A 26,958-nucleotide genomic window follows, 5' to 3' on the forward strand; every position below is an offset into this window, starting at 1 on the left:
CATATCAATTACATCCTTGCCTTGAAGCTTACTTTTCCAGGCCACACATCCTAAGTCATGCTTCACCGCATCATAATTTCCCTGCCCCCAGCTATAACTCTTGCCTTGTAGTACACACTTATCCCTCTCCATCACCAGAGTAAAAGTCACCGCATTGTGGTCACTGTCCCCAAAGTGCTCACCTACCTCTAATTCTAACACCTGGCCTGGTTCGTTACCCAGAACCAAATCCAGTATGGCCTCACCTCTTGTTGGCCTATCTACATATTGTGTCAGGAAACCCTCCTGCACACATTGGACAAACACTGATCCATCTAACGAACTTGAGCTATAGCTTTCCCAATTAATATCAGGAAAGTTAAAGTCCCCCATAACAACCACTCTATTACTTTCACTCTTCTCTTGAATCATCCTCGCAATCCTTTCTTCTATGTTTCTAGGACTATTAGGAGGCCTGTAAAAAACTCCTAACTGGGTGAGCTCACCTTTCCTATTCCTAACCTCAGCCCAGACTACCTCAGATGGTGAGTCTTCATCCATCGTCCTTTCCACAGCTGTAATACTATCTTTGACAAGCAATGCCACACCTCCTCCTCTTTTACCCCCACCTCTGACCCTACTAAAACATTTAAACCCTGGAACCTGCAACAGCCAATCCTGCCCCTGTTCTACCCATGTCTCCGTAATAGCCACAACATCGAAATCCCAGGTACCAACCCACGCTGCAAGTTCACCTACCTTATTTCATATACTTCTTGCATTGAAGTATACACACTTCAAGCCACTTTCCTGTTTACAGGCACCCTCCTTTGAGATTGATGCCATGTTCCTAACCTCCCTACACTTCAGGTCTGCAGTCCACTGGCACCCCATTAAAATGCCTTACTAATGAGAAATGATCCATTTATGCATATGTTATGTACATTTTTAAGTAGTCTTTTATTTTTGGATACCTTGTAATTTGAGCAAGTAGTGACCACCTGATTAGCACTGACCAATAGCTGTCTCTTTTGGTCTGCTGCCAACTGAGGTAGTAGAAAAACATTTACCAGCAAAAACTTTCAAAACTGCAGATCTGTTTGTCTGTCTTTATCCTTGTATGCTACTGAAGTATGAAAATAGTTGAATTGAAACCTTTTTAATTGTTTGAGGCAAGGCTTTTTTTTTTCTTTTTAGTGGTTGTAGACTTTAGTGTGCAAGCTTTAGAATTCAAAATCCTGGACCACTGTTCGTAATAGCACTGTGGATATCCTTATATTTAAGGACTCCAACAGTTCACAAAGGCAGCTCACCACCAAGTCCAGGATAATTGAAGTGGACAATAAATGTTGGTCAATTCACCTGCAATCCCCACTAATATCTCAGAAGGGTTGCGTTCCACAAACTCGGTCTCCAGGCACATAAGTTGTCAAGTAGGTTTAAATGCAACATGGGCTGAAGTTTAGTATTTTCAGGCATTTTAATCTAATTTATTTGGAAAATATTAGAATTTTCACCCGACTTGATCTCATTGGGGTATTTTGTTTATATCTGCTTTAACCTGAACATGCCTGGTGGGCTGAATTGGTTGGCAGTATCTGAATGATTCCAAAAGTTTGGACAGTTCTTGAATCTTGCATCCAGCATAATGCTGCCAGAGTTCATTGAAGAAAACTGAAACTGAGCATGCAGGTACTGTTAGTTCCCATATTTGACGAAGGCATGTAGCATTAGAGAGAGGGAGACTTGTGTAGCAGCAGGAACTGCTTTAGCTAGTAAAACTAGGGGGAAGAGGGTGTGCTCATGATTTCTAGAAGTGTGTTCTGATAATGCATAAGCTTATGTACTGGCACGTTCATCTTTGGTTTTTAGCTTCAATCATGTGATAGTAAACAGTATGAACAAAGCAGGTTGGAAGGCAATTTAAATATAACTTGGAGCAATGTTTATTTATTTGCCAAATCTGATCATAAAGCCCATGGAATTGTTTATCATGAATGATGTATTTTCAGCAAGTCTGTCGTTTTGGAGTTGGGGGAAAATAAGTAAATTTCAACAGACTATATATTGTTCCTCCATAACTGGTGTAAAGTTGTTTTGCCTTGAATTATGCTTTTCAAGTCCAAGTTGTATAAATGTGACCGGTTGTGCTTGCATTGTTTCAACCATGAGAAATGCAGCTGGAGTGATAAGGTCATTTGTGTCCAGAGTTTGAGAAGGGATTCAACTGTGGTTTTGTGCAAATAAAACGGGTCCTGTTTCTAATGTGATGCGTGTCTCGCATACTGTGATTCATAATGAATAATAAGGTGTGTCTTTTCTGTCGTTTGAGATTTATGGCAACTTGTGAAACTGATTACTTTTTGGTGAATAAATGGAAAAGTGTAATTTATGTGCACATGACAAGTGAATTGAATGGGCCCTGAAGCTGGTATACCTGTTCAATCTTTTTGATATATTGTCTAGGCCTCTCTATTCCATCAGAGTAGTTTCATATTGGCCACTATTTGCATTTTCCAAACAGTGGACTGCTTGGACTAGCAGTTAATTTCAAATCAAAGCATGCTTTCCAGCAGTGTTTCTGCTGCTCCTAAGTCCAACTATCCTTTCATTACATCATCTTCGAAAAAACCAAAAGAACTATGGATGCTGTTCATCAGAAGCGTTTTGAAGAAGAGTCACTGGTCCTGAACTATTAACTCTGATTCCTGCAGATGCTGCCAGACCTGAGTTTCTGTTTTTGTTTCATTGCCACTTTGCGTCACTTGTACACATCCAACACATGGCATGCATTTGTCCTAGCCTTCACAGTAATCATTTTCCATTCTTTTGAGTACCTTATCAATATTTTCCAGTCGAACCTTGGAGCCACCCTCAACCAGTGCATCTTCCTCATCCAGCTTTCACTGAGTGGTAACAAAAACAGAAATCACAGGAAAAGCTCAGCAGTGCTGGCAACATCTGTGGAGAAAAATCGGAGTTCATGTTCTAGCTCCAGTGACCAGAACTGATCTTTACCGTTGAAAGTGTTGGTATATATGCTAAATAATGGGTAGTGGGTAGGAGTGAATGATGGGTCCCGCAGGAGCCCAGCGAGACAGAGAACAACAGTTGGGTAGACAAAGGAGTGGGTTAAGGTCAGCCTGGGAGAATATGTAGCTTTTAATCGGAACTGACAATGGGTTGTTTGTGGTAGTAGCCCTTGTGATGACATGGTCAGGTGTGTGGGAGTGAGGGTCAGAACCTTGGAGAATGTGCTCAGGCCCTAAAATTATTCAGTTCTTTCGAGACCTGAAGGCTACAGAGCCCTGATGCTGTAAATGAAATGCCGTTCTTTCAGCTTGTGCTGAGCTTCACTGTAGCATTCTAGCAAGCCTGAGACCAAGATGTTGACTGGGTAACATGGAGTGTTGAAATACTGCCTCTCTCCAATGTAGTGAGACCACACTGAGCAGCCAGCACTGGACTAGATTGAATAGAGTGCAAGTAAATTGCTGCTTCACCTGGAAGATGTGTCTCAGTGAGGAGGGAGCAAGTACAACAGTAGGTGTTGCACCTTCTGCAATTTGCATGGGAATGTGCTGTAGAGTGTGTAGCAGTGTTGGGAATGAAGTGGACCAAGATGTCTGGCAACGGTTCCTGCAGAAGGCTAACAAGGAAAGGGAGGGGCATGTGTCTCTGGTTGTGGCATCCTGTTGGAGGTCGCTGAAATGGTATCTAATGATCCTTTTAGGTGTGGGTGCTGGTGGGATAATAAGGGAGGGCTAGGGGAACCCAATCACTGATGAGAGAAGCAAGAGATTGGGTGAGGGCTGGACATGGAGGGCCTTGACAACCACTGTGATGGTGAAGATCTGGACCCCGAGTGGGTGGGGTGGGGGGGGGTCAATAAACACACACAATTGAGTGTAGTTCTGTAAGATTTCACACCTTCATTAAATTCCGGCTGGGCACAGGTTGTACCATTAATACAGGTTAAACACTTCAGTGTTCCTTGGAGAAACTGCGCATGTGGCTTAAGACAAAGACATTTTATTATACCCTTTTTATTTTTGAAAAGAAGTACAGCCATAATTACAAAGCACAATTAAACTATTGCCAGTCATTTAATAAAATGGCTTTACTGATAGCAGCTTCGCCCAATGGTATTTCTTGGGAACCAACCTTACTTTCCACATCCAAGCACCCCTATCTCGTGAAACTATTCTTTGCACCTGCACTTGCAATGTCAGTTTGGATGACTAGTAATGTTTTATCTAGTCTAGTTATTTCTATGCTGTAAAGGAAGCATTGTCTGCTAATCTTTGAAACTGATTATGGTTCGTTAACTTTTAGCAGGGTTAAAAGCCATTTTATGCAGCTTTCAGCATAATTGTCAATTTGCAGCCAAGAAGCCATTTTGTCGTCATATTTGCATTAAGAAGCCAATTTATTGCTGCCTACGTAAGCGCATGTATTAAATAGCTGTTCCCGACTATTGCTAGTTACTTTACCCTGTAATCAGATTTCAGATCCTCAGTGGGGGATCCTGGGAGGATATTTCAGGGGTTCCCTTGCAGAATCTGAAATCGTCGGAACAACTGTGACAGAGACTGAGAAACTGGATAGCAGAATAGTTTTGCCAGGAAGCAGTTGAGGATGTATGGTCAGGGCAACTCTGAGTCGATGGGTTTGAAATGGATATTGGTGAGCAGCCTATCCAGACCTGTGCTTGTACTTATGGTCACCTTTTAACCTGAAGAATGGACAACTTGTTTCTCCTCTCACAAAGTGAGGATGAATTTGGCCAGGTGCCATTTCCCATGTCCTTACCCCAAACCTCATCGTATGGGATGCCATCACAAAAAACCCATTATCAGTGCCAGTTACCTTTACCATTGCTGTGCCCGATTGTGTTTTTGTCTCGCTCTCGCTCTCGCTGCTACATTGCCACCTTGGATTTATTATTTTCGCCCACTCCATCTTTAGCACGCATATTTTATCCTTGTTAATATGGGTTCTGAAGAAGAGTCACTGGACCTGAAATGTTACTCTGGTTTCTTTCCACAGATGTTGCCAGACCTGTTAAAATTTCTGGAAAAAAAAATAGTTTTTGTTTCCGATTTCCAGCATCTATAGTTCTTGGGGTACCCCTGTGGTGTACGTGCTTTATCAAAATGAATACAGCTTGCTGTATCATTTCTACAAACATGTGGCCATGATTCTATTATTTTGACTTGAATTGGTTCTGCTGCTTTTGTTTCACCGACTTGATTAACGTGCACATTGGGTCAAATATTTTCAGTGGGATGCTGTGACACATTGTATCCTCTTTACTAAGCAACAACACAGAATGGAGATGTATATCATGTGCACTTCCTGTACTCATCAGAAAACAACAACTTGCATCTTCCTGTTCCTTTTTTTTTGTTGCAAACCTAAGTCTTGAACATAGCCCTGGTCAATTCTTCCTAGTCTAGATTAGAGTGGTGCTGGAAAAGCGCAGCAGGTAAGGCAGCATCCAAGGAGCAGGAAAATTGACGTTTCGGGCAAAAGCCCTTCATCACTTGTGCTTAGCCAATTCTTCATTAGACCCACTGCCAACTTAAAACCAGTGTAGTGTCAAAATTCTGCAATTTATTGTGAGCAGCCCTATAGGTTTCCTGACATAGCAAAGGCGGCAGTGTTTCAAGAAGACAGCTCACCAACACCTTCTCTAGGTTGTTCAGTGATGGATAATATGTGCCAGCCTAACCAATGACTTCAGCATCCCACGAATGAATAATAAAAGGAAGCTTGGTTCTCCTATTTCTGCAGTCCCAATCCATTTACTAGAAGTGTTAACAGTATTTTCAAGTGCTTCCTGTCTCACTCTTTGATAATGTTAAAACATTTTTACATGAAATGCAAGAGTAGTTACATGTATTTCAACTCCCTGTTGGTATTGTAATGCTGGTGGGAAACCAATCCTTTCACTGAATTTATCTGATTCTGATAATTGTGTATTTGACATTTGCACTGCTGTAAAGATATATAACATTCCAGTTCGATTATTTTCAATGACAATATGTAAATAAGTATTATTTTGCTAAAATGCTACCATTGTTTAGCTGGCTTAAAGCTAGTTTCTGGTTCTGGAATCTGCTGTTTTTTTAAATGTTGGGTTGCCTGCCATTTAGCTCAACTTCACTGCTTTAGGTAGGGTGGTTATCCTTTCTCTAGAACTGAATCCCAGCAGTTGACAGGGCTGGTTTGACAGTGTGCTGGAGACTGATTTCATGACCAGTTTCATTAAAAAGTGATGTATATATCTTTTTGTTCATTTTGGCTATGAAAGTTTCGAGTAATAAAACTAAATATTTTGGCAGAATGTAAAATACTTGTTTCTGATCTAATGAGATAATCTTTGGTGCTTAATTTTTACTCCAAGAATTCTGGGTAATCCAAGATGGAGGACGTAAAAATTTCTGGCTGTGACAGGCTGCTCCTTTTTTGGTTTTGAGGTATTTTAGGTGTTGGTGACTTCCTCAAATTCCAGGAGCAGCAATTACTGTTTTTATATGCTGTTGCATTATTTTGGAAGTTTGGAGGAAAGAAAAGTCAAAACAATGGCACTTTTAAAAGGGTGCGGGACAGACCAAGGCAGCACATGGTCAGTCAGTGCAGAAGAAAGAAACCCACACTATTGAATGACACAGCAGTGAACCTGCACAGTTGCTGCCTTTTGCTGTTTGAATTCACGTGTTGCTGGACTTAGGAGTGCTTCTGGGAAAATTAACAAACCGTGAAATTCGCAACTAATCTTAAAGGAACCTGTTTGGGCGAGGTCACAGCACAAAAACAGATAAGTGAGTATTTTAAGTGTAGCCTTACAGTAAGTCTGCAGTAGTTAATAGAGTGGCTTCTTTCTTGATTATTAGATATTTCTCTTTAAACTTCAAAATATAAGCCATAAAAATTAAGTTAGCCTGGAGCAATTTTTTTTTTTGTAGAGGAATAAGGTGGTGCTGTTTTCTGGGTCTGTAGTAAGTTTGCAGAGGACACCAAAATGGGAGGTGTAGTGGACATAGAAGAAGGTAACCTCCGATTACAATGGGATCTTGATCAGATGGGCCAATGGATCAAGGAGTGGCAGATGGAGTTTAATTCAGATAAATGCAAGGTGCTACATTTTGGGAAAGCAAATCTTAGCAGGTCTTATGCACTTAACGGTATGGTCAGAGGGAGTGTTGCTGAACAAAGAGATCTTGGAATGGAGGTTCATAGCTCCTTTTCAAAGTGGAATTAGAGGTAGATAGGATAGTGAAGATGATGTTTTTGTATGTGTTTCTTTATTAGTCAGTGCATAGAGTGTAGGAGTTGGGAAGTCATGTTGCGGCTGTACAAGACATCGGTTAGGCCACTGGTATATTGTGTGCAATTCTGTCTCCTTATCGGAAAGATATTGTGAACCTTAAAAGGGTTCAGAAAAGATTTACAAGGATACTGGCAGTGTTGGAGGATTTGAGCTTTTGGGAGAGACTAAACAGGCTGGGGCTGTTTTCCCTGGAGCGTCGGAGGCTGAGGGGTGATCTTATAGAGGTTTACAAAATTATGAGGGGCATGGATAGGATAAATAGGCAAAGTCTTTTCCCTGGGATTGGGGAGTCCAGAACTCGAGGGCATAGGTTTAGGGTGAGAGGGGAAAGATATAAAAGAGACCTAAGAGGCAACTTCTTCACGCTGAGGGTGATACGTGTATGGAATGAGCTGCCAGAGGATGTGGTCGAGGCTGGTACAATTGCAAAATTTAAGAGGCATCTGGATGGGTATATGAATAGGAAGGGTTTGGAGGGATAAGGGCCATGTGCTGGCAAGTGGGATTAAATTGGGTTGGGATATCAGTTTGGACCGAAGGGTCTGTTTCCATGCTGTACGTCTCTACAACTGTGTGACTCTAAATCAGTTCTCGCAGTTTGCCTCCCTAACAAATACCCCACAGGTCTGTTGATATTGAATATGCAGTCTAGATTTCTGTTGGAGGCAAAAGGACATGTTAGTTGTGGAACAGGATCAGAGAATAATGAACTCTTTCTGATTTTTTTTTTAAGGTGGAAAAAATAATAGTTGAAAGGTTTGGATTTTGAAGTGTGCATTTGAAAGACTGTTTGTTTTAATAATGCCCTGATGGAAAATTAGCATAAAGTTGAAATAAACTATGCAACTGCACATAATTTCACAGCATCAGGAATAGGTCATATCATGTTGAAATTTTAAACAAATTATTCAGTTTTTATCCTTTTTTGAGCTTTGGTTTAGTTACATCTTTATTGTAATGCTGTTGAACCTTCTCTTTGGTTTGTGGCTGAAAGTGTCTCTCGTGGTATTGAAAGATTATATTCCTTCACCATATGAGCAGTATGCCTTTGTGGGCGTGAAGATTTAAGCTCAACAAGATGCACCGAACTGCCTAATATTGAAAAGCAAGCAAGTTGTTGATCAGAATTATGTTGTACTGTCTCTGTCAGGGTATCATTTGCTCCACAGAAGTAATTGATTTTGTTTTTAATGTCTTAACTACTGATCATGTCTGCCTGTTCTTGACCATTTGGGAATAGCCTTAATGGATCCAAAGCTGAGCAGCTAGTAAAGTATGTGGTTCTGTGTAGTCAATGACTTCTGAACTTTGAGTAGGGATTATAACTCCAAATACTGATGGCTAAAATGAGAAGCCTTGGGGTATAATGATGTACAAATTGAGGAGGTGGGGAGGCTATACTTAGCTCGATCTATTGCAACAGAAGGTTGCCCATACATTGGGAGAAGCTAGATATTGTAGATGAAAATAAATTGGATTTAGTAATAATGTTACCTTCAAAATATTTCCCTGGTTATCAATGTTTTTTCTTGTTTTGGTTTGATAATGTGTATCTAGTATGAGCAGGTAGGGCAAGAGTTGAGTTTTGTGAAAGAAGAGAGTGAGCTGAGCATGACTCATAAGACAAGAACTTGCAGTTAACAATTGGGTGTTTGAGGCTAGGGTAATGGTGGAGAAGCATTCATTATGTGAAGGCATTTAACCATATTGGAAGCATTGACTATGTAAGGTCAGTTTAACAAGGTGAAAAGTATTTGGCATGTGAAGCCAGTTAAGGTTAATAACATTAACCTTAACCACCGTGTGGGCGGCACGGTGGCACAGTGGTTAGCACTGCTGCCTCACAGCGCCAGAGACCCGGGTTCAATTCCCGACTCAGGCGACTGACTGTGTGGAGATTAGATTAGATTAGATTACATTACAGTGTGGAAACAGGCCCTTCTGCTCAACAAGTCCACACCGCCCCGCCGAAGCGCAACTTACCCATACCCCTACACTTACCCCTTACCTAACACGGGCAATTTAGCATGGCCAATTCACCTGACCTGGACATATTTGGACTGTGGGAGGAAACCGGAGCACCCGGAGGAAACCCACGCAGACACAGGGAGAATGTGCAAACTCCACACAGTCAGTCGCCTGAGGCGGGAATTGAACCCAGGTCTCAGGCGCTGTGAGGCAGCAGTGCTAACCACTGTGCCACCGTGTCTGCGTGGGTTTCCTCCAGGTGCTCCGGTTTCCTCCCACAGTCACAAAGATGTGCGGGTCAGGTGAATTGGCAATGCTAAATTGCCCGTAGTGTTAGGTTAAAGGGGTAAATGTAGGGGTATGGGTGGGTTGCGCTTCGGTGGGTCGGTGTGGACTTGTTGGGTCGAAGGGCCTGTTTCCACACTGTAATGTAATCTAATCTAATCTAAAAAAAACATTGATAACAGCTGATGGCTTAATCTTTTCTGTTGATGCTTGCTGATTGTAATGGTCACCTGATCCATATGTGTGTTGCCTTATCTGGATGCTCTTCCTTGTAAAATGACTAAATAATTCATTAAGAAACTGCTATTCTAGAGAAGACTGATCACTCCTGTCTCTGTGCACGTGGACAATCATTCTCTCTCTCCCTCCAGAGCCCGAAATAAAGATGGAGGTCCTAAAACTATATGGTATCTTTCTTTGACCGAGAGAGGGGAAACAGACAACAGTTTGAGCTCATGTATGCAAGATCCTCTCTCCACTTGTCATTGATGTCATCTCCCTATGCAATCAATAGATATGATATAAATATGTCTCACCCTGTTCCAAGATTCAGATTCTGATGACATGACTAAGTCAGTAGATCATATTGTAGTGATGGTAAAAGCGATGTGACGTGGATATGAGAGATCTGAAATAAAAACAGAGTATGCTGGACAAACCTGGAAGGTGTGAGAGAAACAGAGTTCATATCTTGCATCCAGTATGAGGTCTGAAGAAGAGTTCTGTCAGAATCCAAACATCAACTTTTTTTTATCTTTCCAGAGATACTGCCAGACCTGCAGAGTTTCTCGCCACATTTTGTTTTGTTTAGTAAGTCATGTTGGGACTGCAATTACTTGCATACTGTCAATCATGCTGTTTTCATTATGTTCAGTATTTATCAAGCAAATATTTTGGAATTACATCTTTGGATAGACTTAAATATAAATTAGATTTTATAGATTTTGATACTTTTTGGTCTACCTGGATAGAAGTGCCCAATTTGATTGTTATTTTGACAGTGAAGTTGAGTCATCAGGTTTGAATTTTGTGCAATTGGTAATGACCCAGATGCTTATAAATAAAGAGGTGCAGTATTCATTATCTGATATGGATTGGCTTGGAAAACAATTGACATGAAGTAGAAATTGCCTTTTTTGTGTGTGTTTTGGAGCACATTTAAGTGTGCTGCAAATAATTAAATACAACACGAGAAAAGCTGTAATTTGCATGTTCGATTTGGAGGAGCAACTTGAATGGTTCACAAAACATTTAGAACAGATTTTTGCTTACTGCATTGGTATTAATTTTTGGTTTGTTAAATTTCATAAGATATATTAATATAATATTGGGCTTTAGGTTGTTTGGAACTTCTTTTAAGACATAGTGATTATTTTACCTCCTTAGTAGTATATGACTATATTTAATTTTTTGTTTGATCTGCAGGGCAGTTGGGAAATCCTTTGAATAAATACATTAGACATTATGAAGGTCTATCGTATGACACAGATGTATTGCATCAGAAACATCAACGTGCCAAGCGGTCGATATTGCATGATGACCAATTTGTTCATTTGGATTTCCATGCACATGGCAGGTATGTACTATACATGTTAAAAACTAAAATCCTTTCTCCACAAACATGAACCTGATGAATTCTCTACGATTTTGTTACAAGAGGTTGTTGAACATATTTCAAAAACTATAGTGTTCACAGGCATTCTCATGGTTAAATAGACCTGCCAGACATTGGAATTTTTATAACATAAGAACTAGGAGCAGGAGTAGGTCATCTGGCCCTTCGCGCCAATCCCACTGTTTAATAAGACCATGGTTGATCTTTTCGTGGCCTTGGCTTCACTTAACTACCCTCTCATCATCACCCTTAATTCCTTTACTGTTCAAAAAATCATCTATCTTCGCCTTCAAAGCATTCAATGAGAAAGCCTCAACTACTTCACTAGGCATGGAATTCCACAGATTCGCAGTCCTCTGAGTGAAGAAATCTCTTCTGAATTTGGTATGAAATCTCCTTCCCCTAATTTTGAGGCTATGCTCTCTTGTCCTAGTTTCATTCACCAGTGGAAACATCCTCTCTGTGTCTACCTTTTATCTATTCCCTTCATAATTTTATGTTTCTATTAGATTCCCCCTTTTATTCTTCTAAATTCCAATGAACATAATCCCAGTTTACTCGGTCTCTCCCTCATAAGCTAACTCCCTTTACTCTGGAATCAACTGAGTGAACCTTCTTTGCATCCCCTCTAATGCCAGCATATCCTTTCTCAAGGAGACCAAAACTGCGCGCACCACTCCAGGTGTGGCCTCACCAGCATCTTATACAGCTGCAACATAACCTTCCTGCTTTTGAACTTGATCCCTTTTGCAGTGAAGGACAACATTCCATTTGCCGCTTTAATTACTTATTGCACCTGCAGAATAGCAACTGTGATTCTTGCAAAAGGGCCCCCAGATCCCTCTGCACAGCAATATGCTGCAATTTTATACCATTGAAATAATTTTTACTGTTGCTCCTACCAAGATAGATGACTTCACATTTATTAACATTGCACTCCATTTGCCTGCCCTTTTGCCCACTCAGTTAAACCATGTCCCTGTGCAAAGTTTTGCAGTCCTTTGCACATTTTGCTGTACTACTCATCTTTGACATCTGCAAACTTTGGCACAGTGCACATGATCCCTAACTTCAAATTGTCTTTATAAGTTGTGAATAATTGTGGTCCCAATTTCTGAGGCACACCACTAGTCTCTGATCGCCAACCAGAAAGGCACTGATTTCTTCCTGTTTTAGGTGGTGAAATTGAGTGTTGTGTTTCTTGAGTTTCACGCTTTTGTTTGAAAAAGCCTATTTCCAGCTCATTTATGATGTGATTCTTATCTGATGTGATTTCTGTTTTCTCTGATTGCTGCATTGAAAATGAGTGAATCTAGCCACAAAGGTAGATTGAACAAATAGATGCGCAGCAAAATGCTTATGATGGGGTATCCATTATTGGAGACGAACATTGCCTCGGCTTAACCTAATCTTTACATTTGATAAACCACAGAAAGAAAAATGATTTTTGCTAAATGTTGGCTTCGGCACCTCTGAAATTTCTAAGTTGAGGTTGTCACAACGTTTTATATTAATATAAGGTTTCACTGAGGTTTCAGTTCACATTGGCCATGACCATGATTAAGTTTTAGCTGTTGCCTCAGAATTTGATACAACTAAATAGGACTGTGAAAATATGTTTAATAATGCAAAGTATCAGTTTCTTCTGAGAATACGAGAAGGTTTTTTGAAATTTGTTCAGCTGCCTCCTGTAATAATTTGTTACTGGGATCACCTGCCTTTTTGAAAGGGTCTGTCAAAAAAAATCTAAGTCCTGAATGCAAAAACTGTTGAAGTGTAAAATGTAGAGTATCATTTCAAGCAATCCGCAATCCATATAAAAATAAATCTTGTCACCTGGTTTTTTTGGTCTCATCTTTGTAAATTTCTAGTTCTGTTTTAACCTAGAGGAATTTCATAATGTTAATCTAACACTATCCCAAGTATTTTGCATGTCTGGTTCAGAAATTGTAGTGAAACAATATTGAAAATCAAAGTCTTAATAATGCAGAACTGGTCAGTTGTCCTTTAATTTATATCTTGTGAAGTTCCTTTACAAAGTTTTCAGTACCTTGTCTTCTGGAAGTGTACTTGCTTATGTTTTTTGTTCAAGAATATCAGAATTATTCTTGACCACTTGACTATGACAACATGAAACCTATGTATAATGAGCAGCACAAACGTGTTATTATGGTGTTGGTCAAACAAGCATTAGAGAATTTAAACATCTTTCCCCCGTTACTTCTGTTGATACCCTTTTTTTAAGAAAAGTCCTATTGTATCTCGTTTTTTATTTGAAGTTTTGAGACTAGAGCGAATCAAAGTTATGATTGTACTTCCTTGCATTAAATTGCATGATTTTATCTAACTATCTGCGTTATCTGTGCATTTTTGTTTGAAGATACTCCGATTCCAGTATTGGTTGGTGCTAAGATATCTTGTAGAACCAAGTGGTGAAATCACATACATGTGATTCTTCAGTTTTTCTGACAGACCTTTGTCCTTAGAACTCTGAATTCACTTGCACTAATCGAGTGAACAGTTAAACAGAATCTAGATGTTTTCCAATAATGACCAAGGCGAGCTGTGGTGAGCTGCTGTCATGTTCTATGTGTTGATCATTTGTAGGTGAACATGTAAACATGGGATTAATTGGATTTTTGAATTTCAGGTACACTTTCCAACCTTAAATCTTGTAAAAAAAGTCATAATTTATATATAGTTGAAACGGCCTTATTTCAATTAATTAGCTAAATTGCTTCTGTGTGCCGTCCGTAGAGTTTGGAAGCTGCTTATTGTGTGGCCCAAAATAAATGTTGCTGTTATTTTAAGCAAGGGATTAGATCCACACAACACTGCTATTTGAAAGTGCTCAAATAGCTCCATGCATAGCAGGTACAGCCCATGTATATAAATGCCAAGAATATTGAAATGGCCTTGTCATTTGAGTCCAGTCAGTGATAACTGTCAAGGAAGTTCACCCCATGACTTTTTTTAAAATCCTAATTTTAGATCTGGGGGCTGATTGAAGTTGAGTTTTTTGTTTTACTTTTTCTCTTAAGATGGAAAGCACAGTTAACAAATAGTTAGAATTACGATTGGTCAGTATGACAGAAGTATTCTCAAGCTGAAGCCAATCATGTCATGAGATGACAGTTCCCAAAGTGAAGCCTTATCACTGGCTAAACATGGATAGTTATTACATATCATGTGATGAGGTCAACAATTGTAGGGACTGAATGTTACTGAAAGCTCTAGATTGCTTGTCCATGCATTTTTTTCTAAGTTAAACCAACATGCTGGCTTACAGATGACTTTGTCTCAGTGGATTACATTGGCTTGCCTGCCAGCATTTTAGAAATCATGGTTCCATTACTCATGGCAAAAGGGTCTTCCCCAGATGGAACAAGTATTCACCTAAATATTGTGTCATAAAATCAAACTGATCAGAAAAAGATGCCAATTCTGCTTGGGAAATGCTTCACCGATTAATGAATCGAATGGAATATTTAGTGGGAACCCCGCAGTTAAATTGGTCACAGTTGATCAATTAATGACTGTGTCATTCTGAAGAGCAACATGGATATTTCTTTTATGATGTAGCAGACTTTTATCATTTGTTATTTTAAGCCCAAACAGCTCAAGAAAAAATGTATTTGCAGTGCATCTGTCATGACCTCTGAATACCAGTGTTTATTTTTGGTCATGATCTACTTGTACTCTCATTTTTTCATAAAGCAAGCTCCAACAGATTGCTAGTCATTTCCACAAAGCTATGTTTGAGATATGCTAATTGAAGGATAAATATTGATCATAAGTGGATCATTCCATGGCTTCATTTTAAAGTAGTACAATGGCATTTTTTTATTATCTGGTTTTGCATGTAAATGTGGTCTTGGTTTAACACTTCATACAAAAGGCAATACGTTTACAAGACTGCACACTGTTAGTTCTGTACTGGTGCCTCAGTCAAGACTTTTGCACATCAGTCTCTGGCCTGGAAATTGATGGGAGTGAATTCTGTTGTCAAGTGTCTTGCTTATAACTGTATGAGTTTGGGTACATTTGACCAAATTTTTTTTTTCTCTGGATATGTATCCATAATGCACACTTAGCCATGATTCAACACAAATTTGGCTCACTGTACTGGTGGGGTATACTTTTGTTGGCATATCTACCTTTTGTCAATCACTTGTTTTCTACTCTGTCCGCCGCACTTCATCTTTCATGAATTAAAATAATCCATTTTTATACCTCAGTTGTCATTTTTTTTCTAATTTGACAATGTATTTCTCCCCTCAGTCTGTTGCACTCTTGTCCTATAATTGAGTTTTACTTTTTCATAGTTAGCATAAACTAAATTGATTGAGCTATTTCAACAACTTTTAGAACACCTGCATTCAATTATAAGGAAAGGCTTCTTGTCATTCCTACGTTTGCTTACCCTTTGCCTTTTGAATGCTTTATGACTAGGATTATTTGGTTCTCAGTAGCCTTAGCTAAGGAACACATGTGTTTAGCACTGTTGTATCATAGGTTTTTCCCTAGAAATAATGCCTCCAGTGCTGCCAATTTAGAATACACAGTTTACCTGTACATGAATGCAATCTGCCTCTGTTGCCATGCTTAGTTTATTTTAATACTACAGAGTTTTAAAAATTGTTTTTAAATCTTGAGATTTATTTGGCTTTTTGTCTTCTGGCTCCATCAAGGTTTAATCCTCTGCCTTTTAAGTTAATACTGCTGCTTAATTTATATCACAGTTCCTCAAACCCAGTTTATGTGACTTTTTGTATGTCATCCTGCCGCACTTGTTCCAACGTGACTCAGTGCTTCAGGCTGTCTCTGATGTGTTGGTTGATGTCTGTATAATGGCCTTTCTGGAGTCAGACACTTTGTTGGCAAAATCTTGAAGTATACTTCAAGCTGAATAAAGCTTGCTTCTGCAAAGGTCAGGAACGAAACCTTTCTCAAAATATAATATCAGTTGTGACGGTATGAGTGCTTATTTATCCCTGTATTGCTGTGGATTATTCTTTCTTTTGTAAACATTGCAGAAACATTTTCAGTGTAACAGTTGATATGGAGAATGAGTTGAAATTGTCACAGCTGTTTACTTAAAAGTTCATGGAAAGAGACAAATAGTGCTTTAATTGTTAACAGTAGTTGGAAATGAGTTATTTGGTTTACTGTAGCCTTCTCTCAAACTAATGCTTAATTTTTCTTTTGATTTTTTTCTATGATTTTTGGAATCTACAAATATTTATAATTGTGTGAACAGAATTTAGCTTCTACATAATTGGTTTCCAAAGTTGACTTGAAGGGATGGAGTTGAATTCTGTTCATAGTGATTTGCACTCCTTGTTGATGGCAGTTGTGAACATGAATTTGCTTTGTGCCAGTTCAATCTGATGTGCCGATTTTACCAAGTATGCCCTTATCATGAAAAGGAATTCCAAATAATAGACCTCCACAAATTTGGGAGACGACGCTGAAGTTTTCTCAGATGTACTTAGAGGAAATGGTCAAGTGCCTGATTGTGCTTAAATGTAGTAACCTGATAATTCAGTTGAGGCTGGAGTTTAGTTTCCTTTCTGCTCTTTGCTTGTTGAAACTGGACAAAGAGGTAGAAATATTCTTTTTTTACAGTTTTATTCATTTAATCTCTTGCCCTGTATGTTTCTCTTATTGCACAAGATAGGATGACTTAGATATTGTAAGTAGGCAAAAACGATGATTGCAGATGCTGGAAACCAGATTCTGGATTAGTGGTGCTGGAAGAGCACAGCAGTTCAGGCAGCATCCGAGGAGCAGTAAAATCTCCTCGGATGCTACCTGAACTGCTGTGCTCTTCCAGCACCACTAATCCAGAATATTCTAAGTAGGCTTCCAGGTTATCTATTCTTGAAGCAGTATTTGAAGGAATTAGCTAGCTAGACTAATGATCAACTGCTGCACTGCATAGGACAGTGATACTTCTAACTGGTAGCCAAACTGACAAATGCGTAATCTGCCAGGGGGTTCAGAGGCTGGGAATTCTGTGGCAAGTAACTCAACTTGATGTTCCACTATCTACAGACACAAAGCATAATTGAATGATGTACGTTTGCTGGCTTAGTGCAACTTGGACAGCACCAGGCTTGATACCATTCGGGAGAAAGCAGCCAACTTGATCAGTCCCCCACTTATTGACTCTACCTCAAGCATGTAGTGTATTATGTCTAGAGGTTGGGTAGGGCAATCTTGAAGATGAATCTTGCCACAGAATCTTCAAAGCCATGTCATCTATCTCATAGAATGATGAGGACAACAGAAAATTGGAAACACTTGGAAATTCCTTTCCAAGCTCCACACCGTCCTGACTTGGAGCTATATCACTATTCACTTAGTTATTGCTGGGTTAAGAACCTGGAACATGGTCCCTCAAGAGAGAATTCAAGTACTGACACTGCATGATTGCAGCAGTTCATATAGGTGGTTCACCGACATCACATGAAAAATATCAATCGATGAACCTTGTTTTGCCAGTGATGCTCATACCCAGCAAACCAACTAAATAAAACCTATTTCTTGACCAACTAATAGATCAATTGTGTTTAACAGTTAGGCTTTGTATATTTGAGTACAGAAAGATTAGTGGTTTAGAAATGACTTCAGCGATCATGTCAGCTGGTGTGTGTGTCTTGGAGGACAACTTCCAAGTGGTCATGTTCCTCTGCTCCTCCTGTTCTTGCTGTTCAATGCAGTACTCTCCATGGATTTCAAGGTACTGTGGAAGCAACATTGACAAGGTTGTTCTGCTTATATTAATATTACATTAAAGCAATGAATGCTTGCACTTCAGCATTCAGTGCCTATGCCAACTGCATGGCGTTGAGCTCTTGTCCTTTTCCTAGTGTGTTTCCTCTGAATTGCTTTGGGAAAAAAAGTCTTAAGGCTTGATTTCGTAAAATAGTCCATGAATGAAATTCAAGTTAGATTATAATTTCTACCCATGCTACAAATGAAGCCAGAAATTTCAGGAGATGTTTAATAGGGGTGATATATGTATTATAAGAGAAACATAATCAGATAATCTGAAGTATAAAACATTTCAAAATGATGTAAAATGGTGGGAGAGTTGAGCTGCATTTTAACTACATATTTAAAATTGTTAGGTTATTTTAGAGTTGGAATTTCACCTGAATCAATGGGATGTGATAATCACTTGTATTTGTACACCACCTTTTTCATTTGAAATGTTAGCAGAAAATTAATTTATGTTCAGACAAAGAAATGCCCAGCAGCGTGATTGAAAATGTTTGTTTTTTAGTAATACTTTGAGGTAGAGCAAAGTAGAGAGTTAGACATGTAAGAAAGTAATTCTAGAGCATTGAGCCTCGAAGGCTTAAGGCATATTTGTGAGTTGTGCAATCAAGGGTGAACGTGCAAAAAACTTGGGTAACAGGAATTGAGAGTATGGTGAGGAGTAGACTTGAAGGCTTTGAAGAGGTTATAGAAACAGGGAGAGTGAAGCTAAGTCACCAAGGAATTGAAATTGTTGTGTACTAGGCCTGACTCCTCAAAACATTTTTTAAGCATGTCTCCAAGACGGTGACTTTGCTATTTGTTTCTGGTAAGTGTATAGTAGATATTCCCGGAGTGCATTAGCTGGTCAGACTACCAAGTTTTAAACCGTGTTTATCTACACAATTACATAATAAAACATAATGAACTGAAAGTAGAATACCCGAATAACTAACTAAGCTCATCTAAACCCAACCGGCTATCTCGACTTAATGTTTCTGTTGCAAAATACTTGGAACAGTCCCATTAAACAAACCCATTAGCGCCAAGAGTAAAATTGACAAAAAAGCTTAGAGATCACAAAATCAGAAGGGCAGAAGAGGGGGAAGAGTGTTCAGTTTCAACTGTGACCCTGACTCCACTAACCCCGAACTGAACTGAACTGACCTGACCTGCCCAGCTAGAGAGCTGGCCACGCATCCTTGAATATACCTTTTTTTTAAAAAAAAAAATGAATACTTGAAAGCTTTCTGCCTGAAGCATTATCTGTTAGGTCTGAACAAAAGAGCCCCAATGAACCAGTCAAACTTCAGACATGATTGAATCATCGGTCGTTTAGAACCTCTCTGAAAAACATCAAGAAATGACCAGTTTTGTGACAAAACAAATACTGATGTTTTCAATTGAGCGTTATGTGGTATCAAAATAATGTAAGTCATTTAAGACCACTGATGTTAGGTGAATGGAACTTTGTGCTGGTGGAATACAGACAAAATGTTCAGCACATTCCATAGCAATCCACCATTAGATTGATAAACTGCATGAAAGACCATGAAAGACGTCACTTTTTCTCTTCAAGCACTGATATTTCAAACCTTTCCAAATGAGACTATTACTTAAATTGAAGCTGTGATGTGCTCTTGGATTTCATTCCGTGAAGAAGCGGAATAATGCTACAGCAGTGTACACCATTTTGAATGTTGTGATTGTCAAGGTATGACCATTTTATACTGTTTTCATGCCTCAAATCTCAGTCTCTGTAATAAATCTTGAATGGCTTTAAGAATACTTGTGTGACTATGCAGCTGAAGACTAGTTAATTAAGCAATATGTGCTGATCCAAACCTGGAGTAATCTGACAATGGGACTTTAAGTACAAGTTTGTTTTTGCTAAGTCTGGGTAAATGCTGCATTACCACTGCGAACTTAATACAGTTTTATTTCAGGATAGCAAAATATTTCTGTAAATATTTTTTAATGCCATGCAATGTTGTGCTTAACTTTTATGAAATTGTAATAAAACAAAGTCCAAGTTATCTCACCCACGGACCAATTTTCAATGGAAAAGGAGCTGTTTTTTGGATTCACTCATGGACTTATAGACCAATATTAGATATATTTCTTGTCGTTTTAGCTTTCGGTTTAAAATTTACAAAATTACACTCCTGAATAGTTTGCAAACTTGAGTCATCAAAATGCTGAGTCTCCATATTCGACCATTCACTTATTTTATTTCCCAAGTGACTGAATGCAAATTGGTACAATTACTTGAATCTGGTAATGCTTGAAAAAGTTGATTGTCAATGTCCCGGGAAATTTAAGACGCATGAACCAGGCTCTTACAAACTGCAAATGATGTAATATGTCCATGTTGTAATCTGTCTCAAAAATTTAATGACTATTTACAAAACTAAATCTGTTATTGAGTATGAATCATTCTTGGAAGCTTTTGGAAACTTGCCTTCATGCATGTATATTTCAGCAAATGTTAAACTTTAGACCAACTTAGAAGAAGATTTCAAACTACTTGAAACAAAATCTCTTTTGACTTGGTCAAAGTTGAACAAGAGGGACGAGCTAGTGATAGTCAGAATTTTCCAACCAAGTGTTTTTCCACTTCATTGCTAAAGGAGGTAAAGAGCAAATGATTAAACTGCCCTGACTTCCTCAAATCAGTCTGGTTGACCTCAACACTGAGGTAAGCCTTTGAGAACAGGGTGAGGCAGTTGAGCCACTTGAACCTGTTCTTCCATTTGTGACTAACCTGCAAACTAATGTCATGTAACCTGCCTTTCGTGCTTTCGGATAACATCACTATTAATGGTTGGTTTAAAATGAGCAACTGATACAGTATCGTATACTGATTGCAGGAGAGAGTTCACTTGCATGTGGAAATGAAGAATGTTAGCCAATTTTACTAAGGTCTAGTTTTAAATCTTAGAATGTCATAGTTGTCTCCTCGACAAACATTACAAGTAGTTTCTCTATCTATACCCTGTTTCACTTCAAAGTCTTAAACTTTGATCAAGTCACCCCTGAACCGTTATACCAGGGTATCATTATGTCACTTCACACACAACTAGAGTCCGAAAATTGCCAGGCTTGTGTCATAAACCAGGATTCAGTCCATGCTGACAACTGTTGCTTTGCTGAAATAAGGTTGATGCTATCACCTGCAGGTGGAATGCTGCCTGTTCTTGCAGAGTTAGACTTCTGGTTGCTGCTTCCATCCAGCAAGGTGGCAGCATGAGCCCTTAAACTGTTCTCTCCCGTTACATTGTTCTTTGTGAAGCCACGGTAATTTTGATGGCTGACTTGATCGAAAACTGGGAACTGTAACTCATTGTGCCTCTCAGTTAATTGCCTGTATTGCCTGAACTGCCATCCAAGTAACACCATGTTAGTCCCTCTCTCTACTCTGAAGGGAACTATTACATGTATCAACACAGCAGCTACCACCCTGCACTGGGCTCAAATGTAGAAGCTTTATTTGAGAAGAGTATGAACATTTCAGGACACGAGCTTCTTTTAAGGGGCATTGTCCCGAGAGGGATGGTCATTGCAAATTGTTGTGTATAGTCAACCTAATCGTTGTGGCAGTGACTCATTTTGACTGGAGCAAGACAGACAATATGAAATAAACAATACTGTCTAAAGTGGCTGCGGGGGAAGGGAGTGACCTTGATGTATTTATGCATAAACTATTGAGGATTGCAAGACAATTTGAGAGCACAGTTATAAAGCATCTAGCATTTTGGGCTTTCTCAAATAAGGGTGCAAAATACAAAACAGCAGGTCAGGCAGCATCCAGGGAACAGGAGATTCGACGTTTCGGGCACAGGCCCTTCTTCAGGAATTCCTGAAGAAGGGCCTGTGCCCGAAACGTCGAATCTCCTGTTCCCTGGATGCTGCCTGACCTGCTGTGCTGTTCCAGCAATCAAGTTTCAACTTTGATCTCCAGCATCTGCAGACCTCACTTTCTCCTGCAAAATACAAAAGCAATGAAGTAAGCAAGTTTTGTTCCAGTATATCAACACTGTTTGAACATTAACTGGAGTACGACAATCCGTTCTGGGCACCACATTTTAATAAGGATATGGAGACGTTTGAAATTTTTAAGAGCCTAAGAAAATACTGATTATTCCAAGCATGAGACAATTCAGTTAGGCTTGTAGATTGCAGAGGTTGGAATTGTTTACTTCGGAGCAAAAAAAAATCTTTATTGGAGATTTGACAGGTATACAAAATTTGAGTCTAGCAAATTTGAGGAGAAATTTTGGTTTTGGGATGTCATTGGCTGAACATGTACGAGTCAAAAACTTTCAGAATATTAGAGCAGTATTTTGATATTGCCTTCATTGACATTAACCTCCAGGGCTGTGGGTCGAAATAGAAAATGCGATTTGTGTTGACAGATCCTTTGTTGATTGGCATGCACACAATGGGCTGAATGGCCACCACTATGCTGTAAACATCCAAATCTGCAGCAGCAATATACTTGTGTCCAGACTGGTATCCCAAAGAGCATCGATGTTAAAACTTCTGTTTTTATTAATTGTGTTTTTTTTCTACTTAGGATAAACTTAATAAATTCTGTGAAGATTGTATCTGGAAGGGTTCTTTATGAAATCAGGACAAGTTAACTGCACACAATTTTCATTATCCTGTGTCTTATAATTAGAGCTGGAGACTCCAGTCCTAAGATTTAGTCATTTCAAGTCACTAGATATAATAAGCAATACTTGTACAATTTATGATTTACGCGTGACATTGCTTCAACATGCTTGTTTATAGCCATAGTTGAAGTAGTTTCCAATCCTGTTCCAAACTATATGATCGAATAGCATCCCCACAGTTGAGCACGAGTTCAGCAATTTCTATGTCACTTTTCGCATTCCATATAAAGTTTAATCCAGGATAACTGGAATCAATGACCTAATGAACTACTTCTTAATTTTATTTCAAAACCAAATCTTCATGTGAACACAATGAGTTTTTTAATCTTGTGATTTTCACTTAATTTTTTTTAAAAAAAAGCTGAGTTACAGTCAACTCTAGTTTGGCCATGTTTATTTTTTTTCAGATTGCGTTAATCTGAAGAGTCAAATGGGAGTAGAAGTCAGCTCGTTCTCAGGCCATGGTGAATTGTGCCTGAGCAACAACAGTATAAGAAAATACATCAACTATTCAGCTCATTCAAGACAGCTTTTTCAGTATTCTAACTCAGCTTACCATTTATTTGTTCAGAATGCCCTTGCATTTATTTCAGGAGTTGTAAATTCATTTGAGTGGTCAACTTTGAGTATTTTCATGTGAAGTGTGAATTTGAAGTAGTGTAGTTCTACTGGTATGTACTTAACTCTGGATTTATCTTAATCTCTATAATGTACCTCCAGAGTACCCCAATAAAGGATTCCCTGTCATACTCACACTCCCTCAAACACTCACCTACCACACACACGCAATCCCCACCCTCCCCACCTCTGCACATGCGCGTGCACACACCCATAAAATCTGTGTTTTTTTTTCTCTATTCTGGAGCTACCATATTTCTCATCTTCACAACTCAACCATTTAGCACTTACTCACCTTTGCTGCAGTCCTCCTCCTCATGCGCACTTTGTTTGAGGTGTAGTAATAGTTGCACATAGTTTTATAACTACTATTTGGCTAGTGCATCAAAAAAATTGGCATTTGGTATTATTTACTGTTTGACCTTTTGTGGGTGGCACAGTGGTTAGCACTGTTGCCTCACAGCACCAATGACCCGGGTTCAATTCCCGCCTAAGACGACTGACTGTGTGGAGTTTGCACGTTCTCCCTGTGTCTGCGTGGGTTTCCTCCGGGTGCTCCGGTTTCCTCCCACAGTCCAAAGATGTGCAGGTCAGGTGAATTGGCCATGCTAAATTGCCCGTAGTGTTAGGTATAGGGGTAAATGTAGGGGTATGGGTGGGTTGCGCTTCGGCGGGTCGGTGTGGACTTGTTGGGCCGAAGGGCCTGTTTCCACACTGTAATGTAATCTAGAATAGACCTTGTATTTCAAAAGGGTTATTATTCATCTCTTTCTGCTACAATGAATTGAAATCATCTGTTGGGGCCAATTTCTAATCTCCTTGCAATCATTCTGTTTTCCTTGGTATATTTGTGTCTCACTTTTCATATCTGATTGAAAACTGGAGCCTTTGAATTGATTTAGGTTAAATTGGTGACATTGGTATTGTTTCCTTGCATGCGTTGAAGATATTTCGAGTAAATTTATCCTCTGATCAGCTCAAAGCCTTGACATGTATCTGTTATATAACTTATCCATACAAAAATGGCTGGCAAAATATAGGCGTATTTAAGTATGTGCTTGGTGGTGTAGAGCTTGAGCATTGCTGAAAACTTCCCATCTTTCCGAAGTTCTCAACTTGCACTCATGAGGACAACTGCAAATATCCAGTTTAAGGGCAAGTCATGCTGGTTGAGAATAGTGTTCATTGGTTGGTAAATGAACAATGTGCGAGGCTGTGGAGAATTTTTCATACGTGCGTGCAGTGCGCTTGTTTCAAATCATCAAAATAGGTCACAACGAAGTCAGTGGTTAATTTTAAGAAATAAATCGTCAACCTGCCTTGTTTAAAATTTTAAGAAAAACTTTTCATCATTTACTGGTGTATTCCCTGTGATGGCATCACTGCAAATGTGAATGCATTTGCCAGCTAATCAGTCTTCTCATACAGTATATATTTTGGTTTCCCTTGTGAATTGATACTCTTATGAATTGTTCTGATGAGTGCAAGACTGGTATATTTTATACCGCAAAATGAAGTTCACATTTTGGAATAAAACGATATGAAACTCTTGATATTCCAACGATATAAGTAAAAAATGTGTTGAGGTCCTGAAAACAGAATTCGGGGAGCTAGGAGAGAAGTTAAAAAGGAGGACCTCAAAGGTAGTGATCTTGGGATTACTACCAGTGCCACGTGCTCGTCAGTGTAGAAATAAAAGAATAGGTGGGATGAACACATGGCTTGAGGGATGGTGTGGGAGGGAGGGGTTCAGATTTGTTGGATTTTAGGACAGGTTCTGGGTAAGGTGCGACTATTATAAATTGGACAGTCTACACCTAGAGTCATCGAGATGTACAGCATGGAAACAGATCCTTCAGTCCAACCCGTCCATGCCGACCAGATATCCCAACCCAATCTAGTGCCACCTGCCAGCACCCGGCCTGTATTCCTTCAAATCCTTCCTATTCATATACCCATACAAATGCCTCTTAAATGTTGCAATTGTACCAGCCTCCACCACATCCTCTGGCAGCTCATTCCATACACGTACCACCCTCTGTGTGGAAAAAGTTGCCCCTTTGGCCACTTTTTATATCTTTCCCCTCTCACCCTAAACCTATGCCCTCTAGTTCTGGACTCACCGACCCCAGGGAAAAGACTTTGCCGATTTACCATATCCATGCTCCTCATAATTTTGTAAGTCTCTATAAGGTCACCCCTCAGCCTCTGACGCTCCAGAGAAAACAACTCCAGCCTGTTCAGCCTCTCCTATGGCTCAAATCCTCCAATTCTGGCAACATCCTTGTAAATCTTTGCTGAACCCTTTCAAGTTTCACAACATCTTTCTGATAGGAAGGAGACCAGAATTGCATGCAATATTCCAACAGTGGCCTAATCAATGTCTTGTACAGCTGCAACATGACCTCCCAACTCCTGTACTCAATACTCTGACCAATAAAGGAAAGCATACCAAATGCCGCCTTCACTATCCTATCCACCTCCGACTCCACTTTCAAGGAGCTATGAACCTGCACTCCAAGGTCTCTTTGTTTAGCAACACTCCCTAGGACCTTACTATTTCAGTGCATGCATCCTGCTAAGATATTCTTTTCCAAAATGCAGCACCTCACATTTATTTGAATTAAACTCCATCTGCCACTTCTCAGCCCATTGGCCCATCTGACAAGATCCTGTTGTAATCTGAGGTAACCTCCTTCGCTGTCCACTACACCTCCAATTTTGGTGTCATCTGCAAACTTAGTAACTGTACCTCTTATGCTCGCATCCAAATCATTTATATAAATAACAAAAAGTAGAGGGCCAAACACTGATCCTTGTGGCACTCCACTGGTCACAGGCCTCCAGCCTGAAAAACAGCCCTCCAACACCACCACCGTCTATCTTCTAACTTTTTGAGCCAGTTTTGTATCCAAATGGCTAGTATCCAAATCCCTGTATTCCGTGAGATCTAACCTTGCTAATCAATCTTCCATGGGGATCCTTGTTGAACACCTCACTGAAGTCCATATAGATCACATCTACTGCTCTGCCCTCAATCATCTTTGTTACTTCTTCAAAAAACTCAATCAAGTTTGTGAGATATGATTTCCCACGCACAAAGCCATGTTGACTATCCCTAATCAGTCCTCGCTTTTCCGAATACATGTACATCCTGTCCCTCAGGATTCCCACCACCGATGTCAAGCTCACTAGCCAATAGTTCCCTGGCCTGTCCGTACCACCCTTAAATAGTGGCACCACATTAGCCAACCTCCAGTCTTCTGGTACCTCTCCTGTGACTATCGATGATACAAATATCTCGCAAGAGACCCTGCAATCACTTCTCTAGCTTCCCACAGAGTTCTAGTATCCACCTGATCAGGTCCTGAGGCATTTATCCACCTTTGAGTTTCAAGATATCCAACACTTCCTCCTCTGTAACGTGGGCATTTTGCAAAGTGTCACCATCTAGTTCCCTACAGTCTATATCTTCCATATCCTTTTCCACAGTAAATACTGATGCAAAATACTCATTTAGTATCTCTCCGTTTTCTACAGCTCCACACAAAGGCCTCCTTGCTGATGTTTGAGGGGCCCTATTTTCTCCCTAATTACCCTTTTGTCCTTTAACATATTTGTAAAAACCCTTTGGCTTCTCCTTAATTCTATTTGCCAAAGCTATTTCATGTCCCCTGTTTGCCCTCCTGATTTTCCCTCTTAAGTATGCTCCTACT

At 39.6% G+C, this 26,958-nt stretch overlaps 1 protein-coding gene across 1 annotated transcript in view; it reads left to right on the forward strand.

Annotated features, from left to right (window-relative positions):
- adam10a (ADAM metallopeptidase domain 10a) overlaps nt 1-26,958 on the forward strand; it is a 170,143-nt gene that overhangs the window by 24,555 nt on the left and 118,630 nt on the right. The window contains exon 2 of the mRNA XM_043677449.1: nt 10,994-11,144. Within this exon, the coding sequence (XP_043533384.1) occupies nt 10,994-11,144 (151 nt within the window). The remainder of the gene's footprint in view (nt 1-10,993; nt 11,145-26,958) is intronic.

The sequence above is a fragment of the Chiloscyllium plagiosum genome, chromosome 36 (genome assembly GCF_004010195.1).
Source record: "Chiloscyllium plagiosum isolate BGI_BamShark_2017 chromosome 36, ASM401019v2, whole genome shotgun sequence".
NCBI lineage: Eukaryota > Metazoa > Chordata > Chondrichthyes > Orectolobiformes > Hemiscylliidae > Chiloscyllium > Chiloscyllium plagiosum.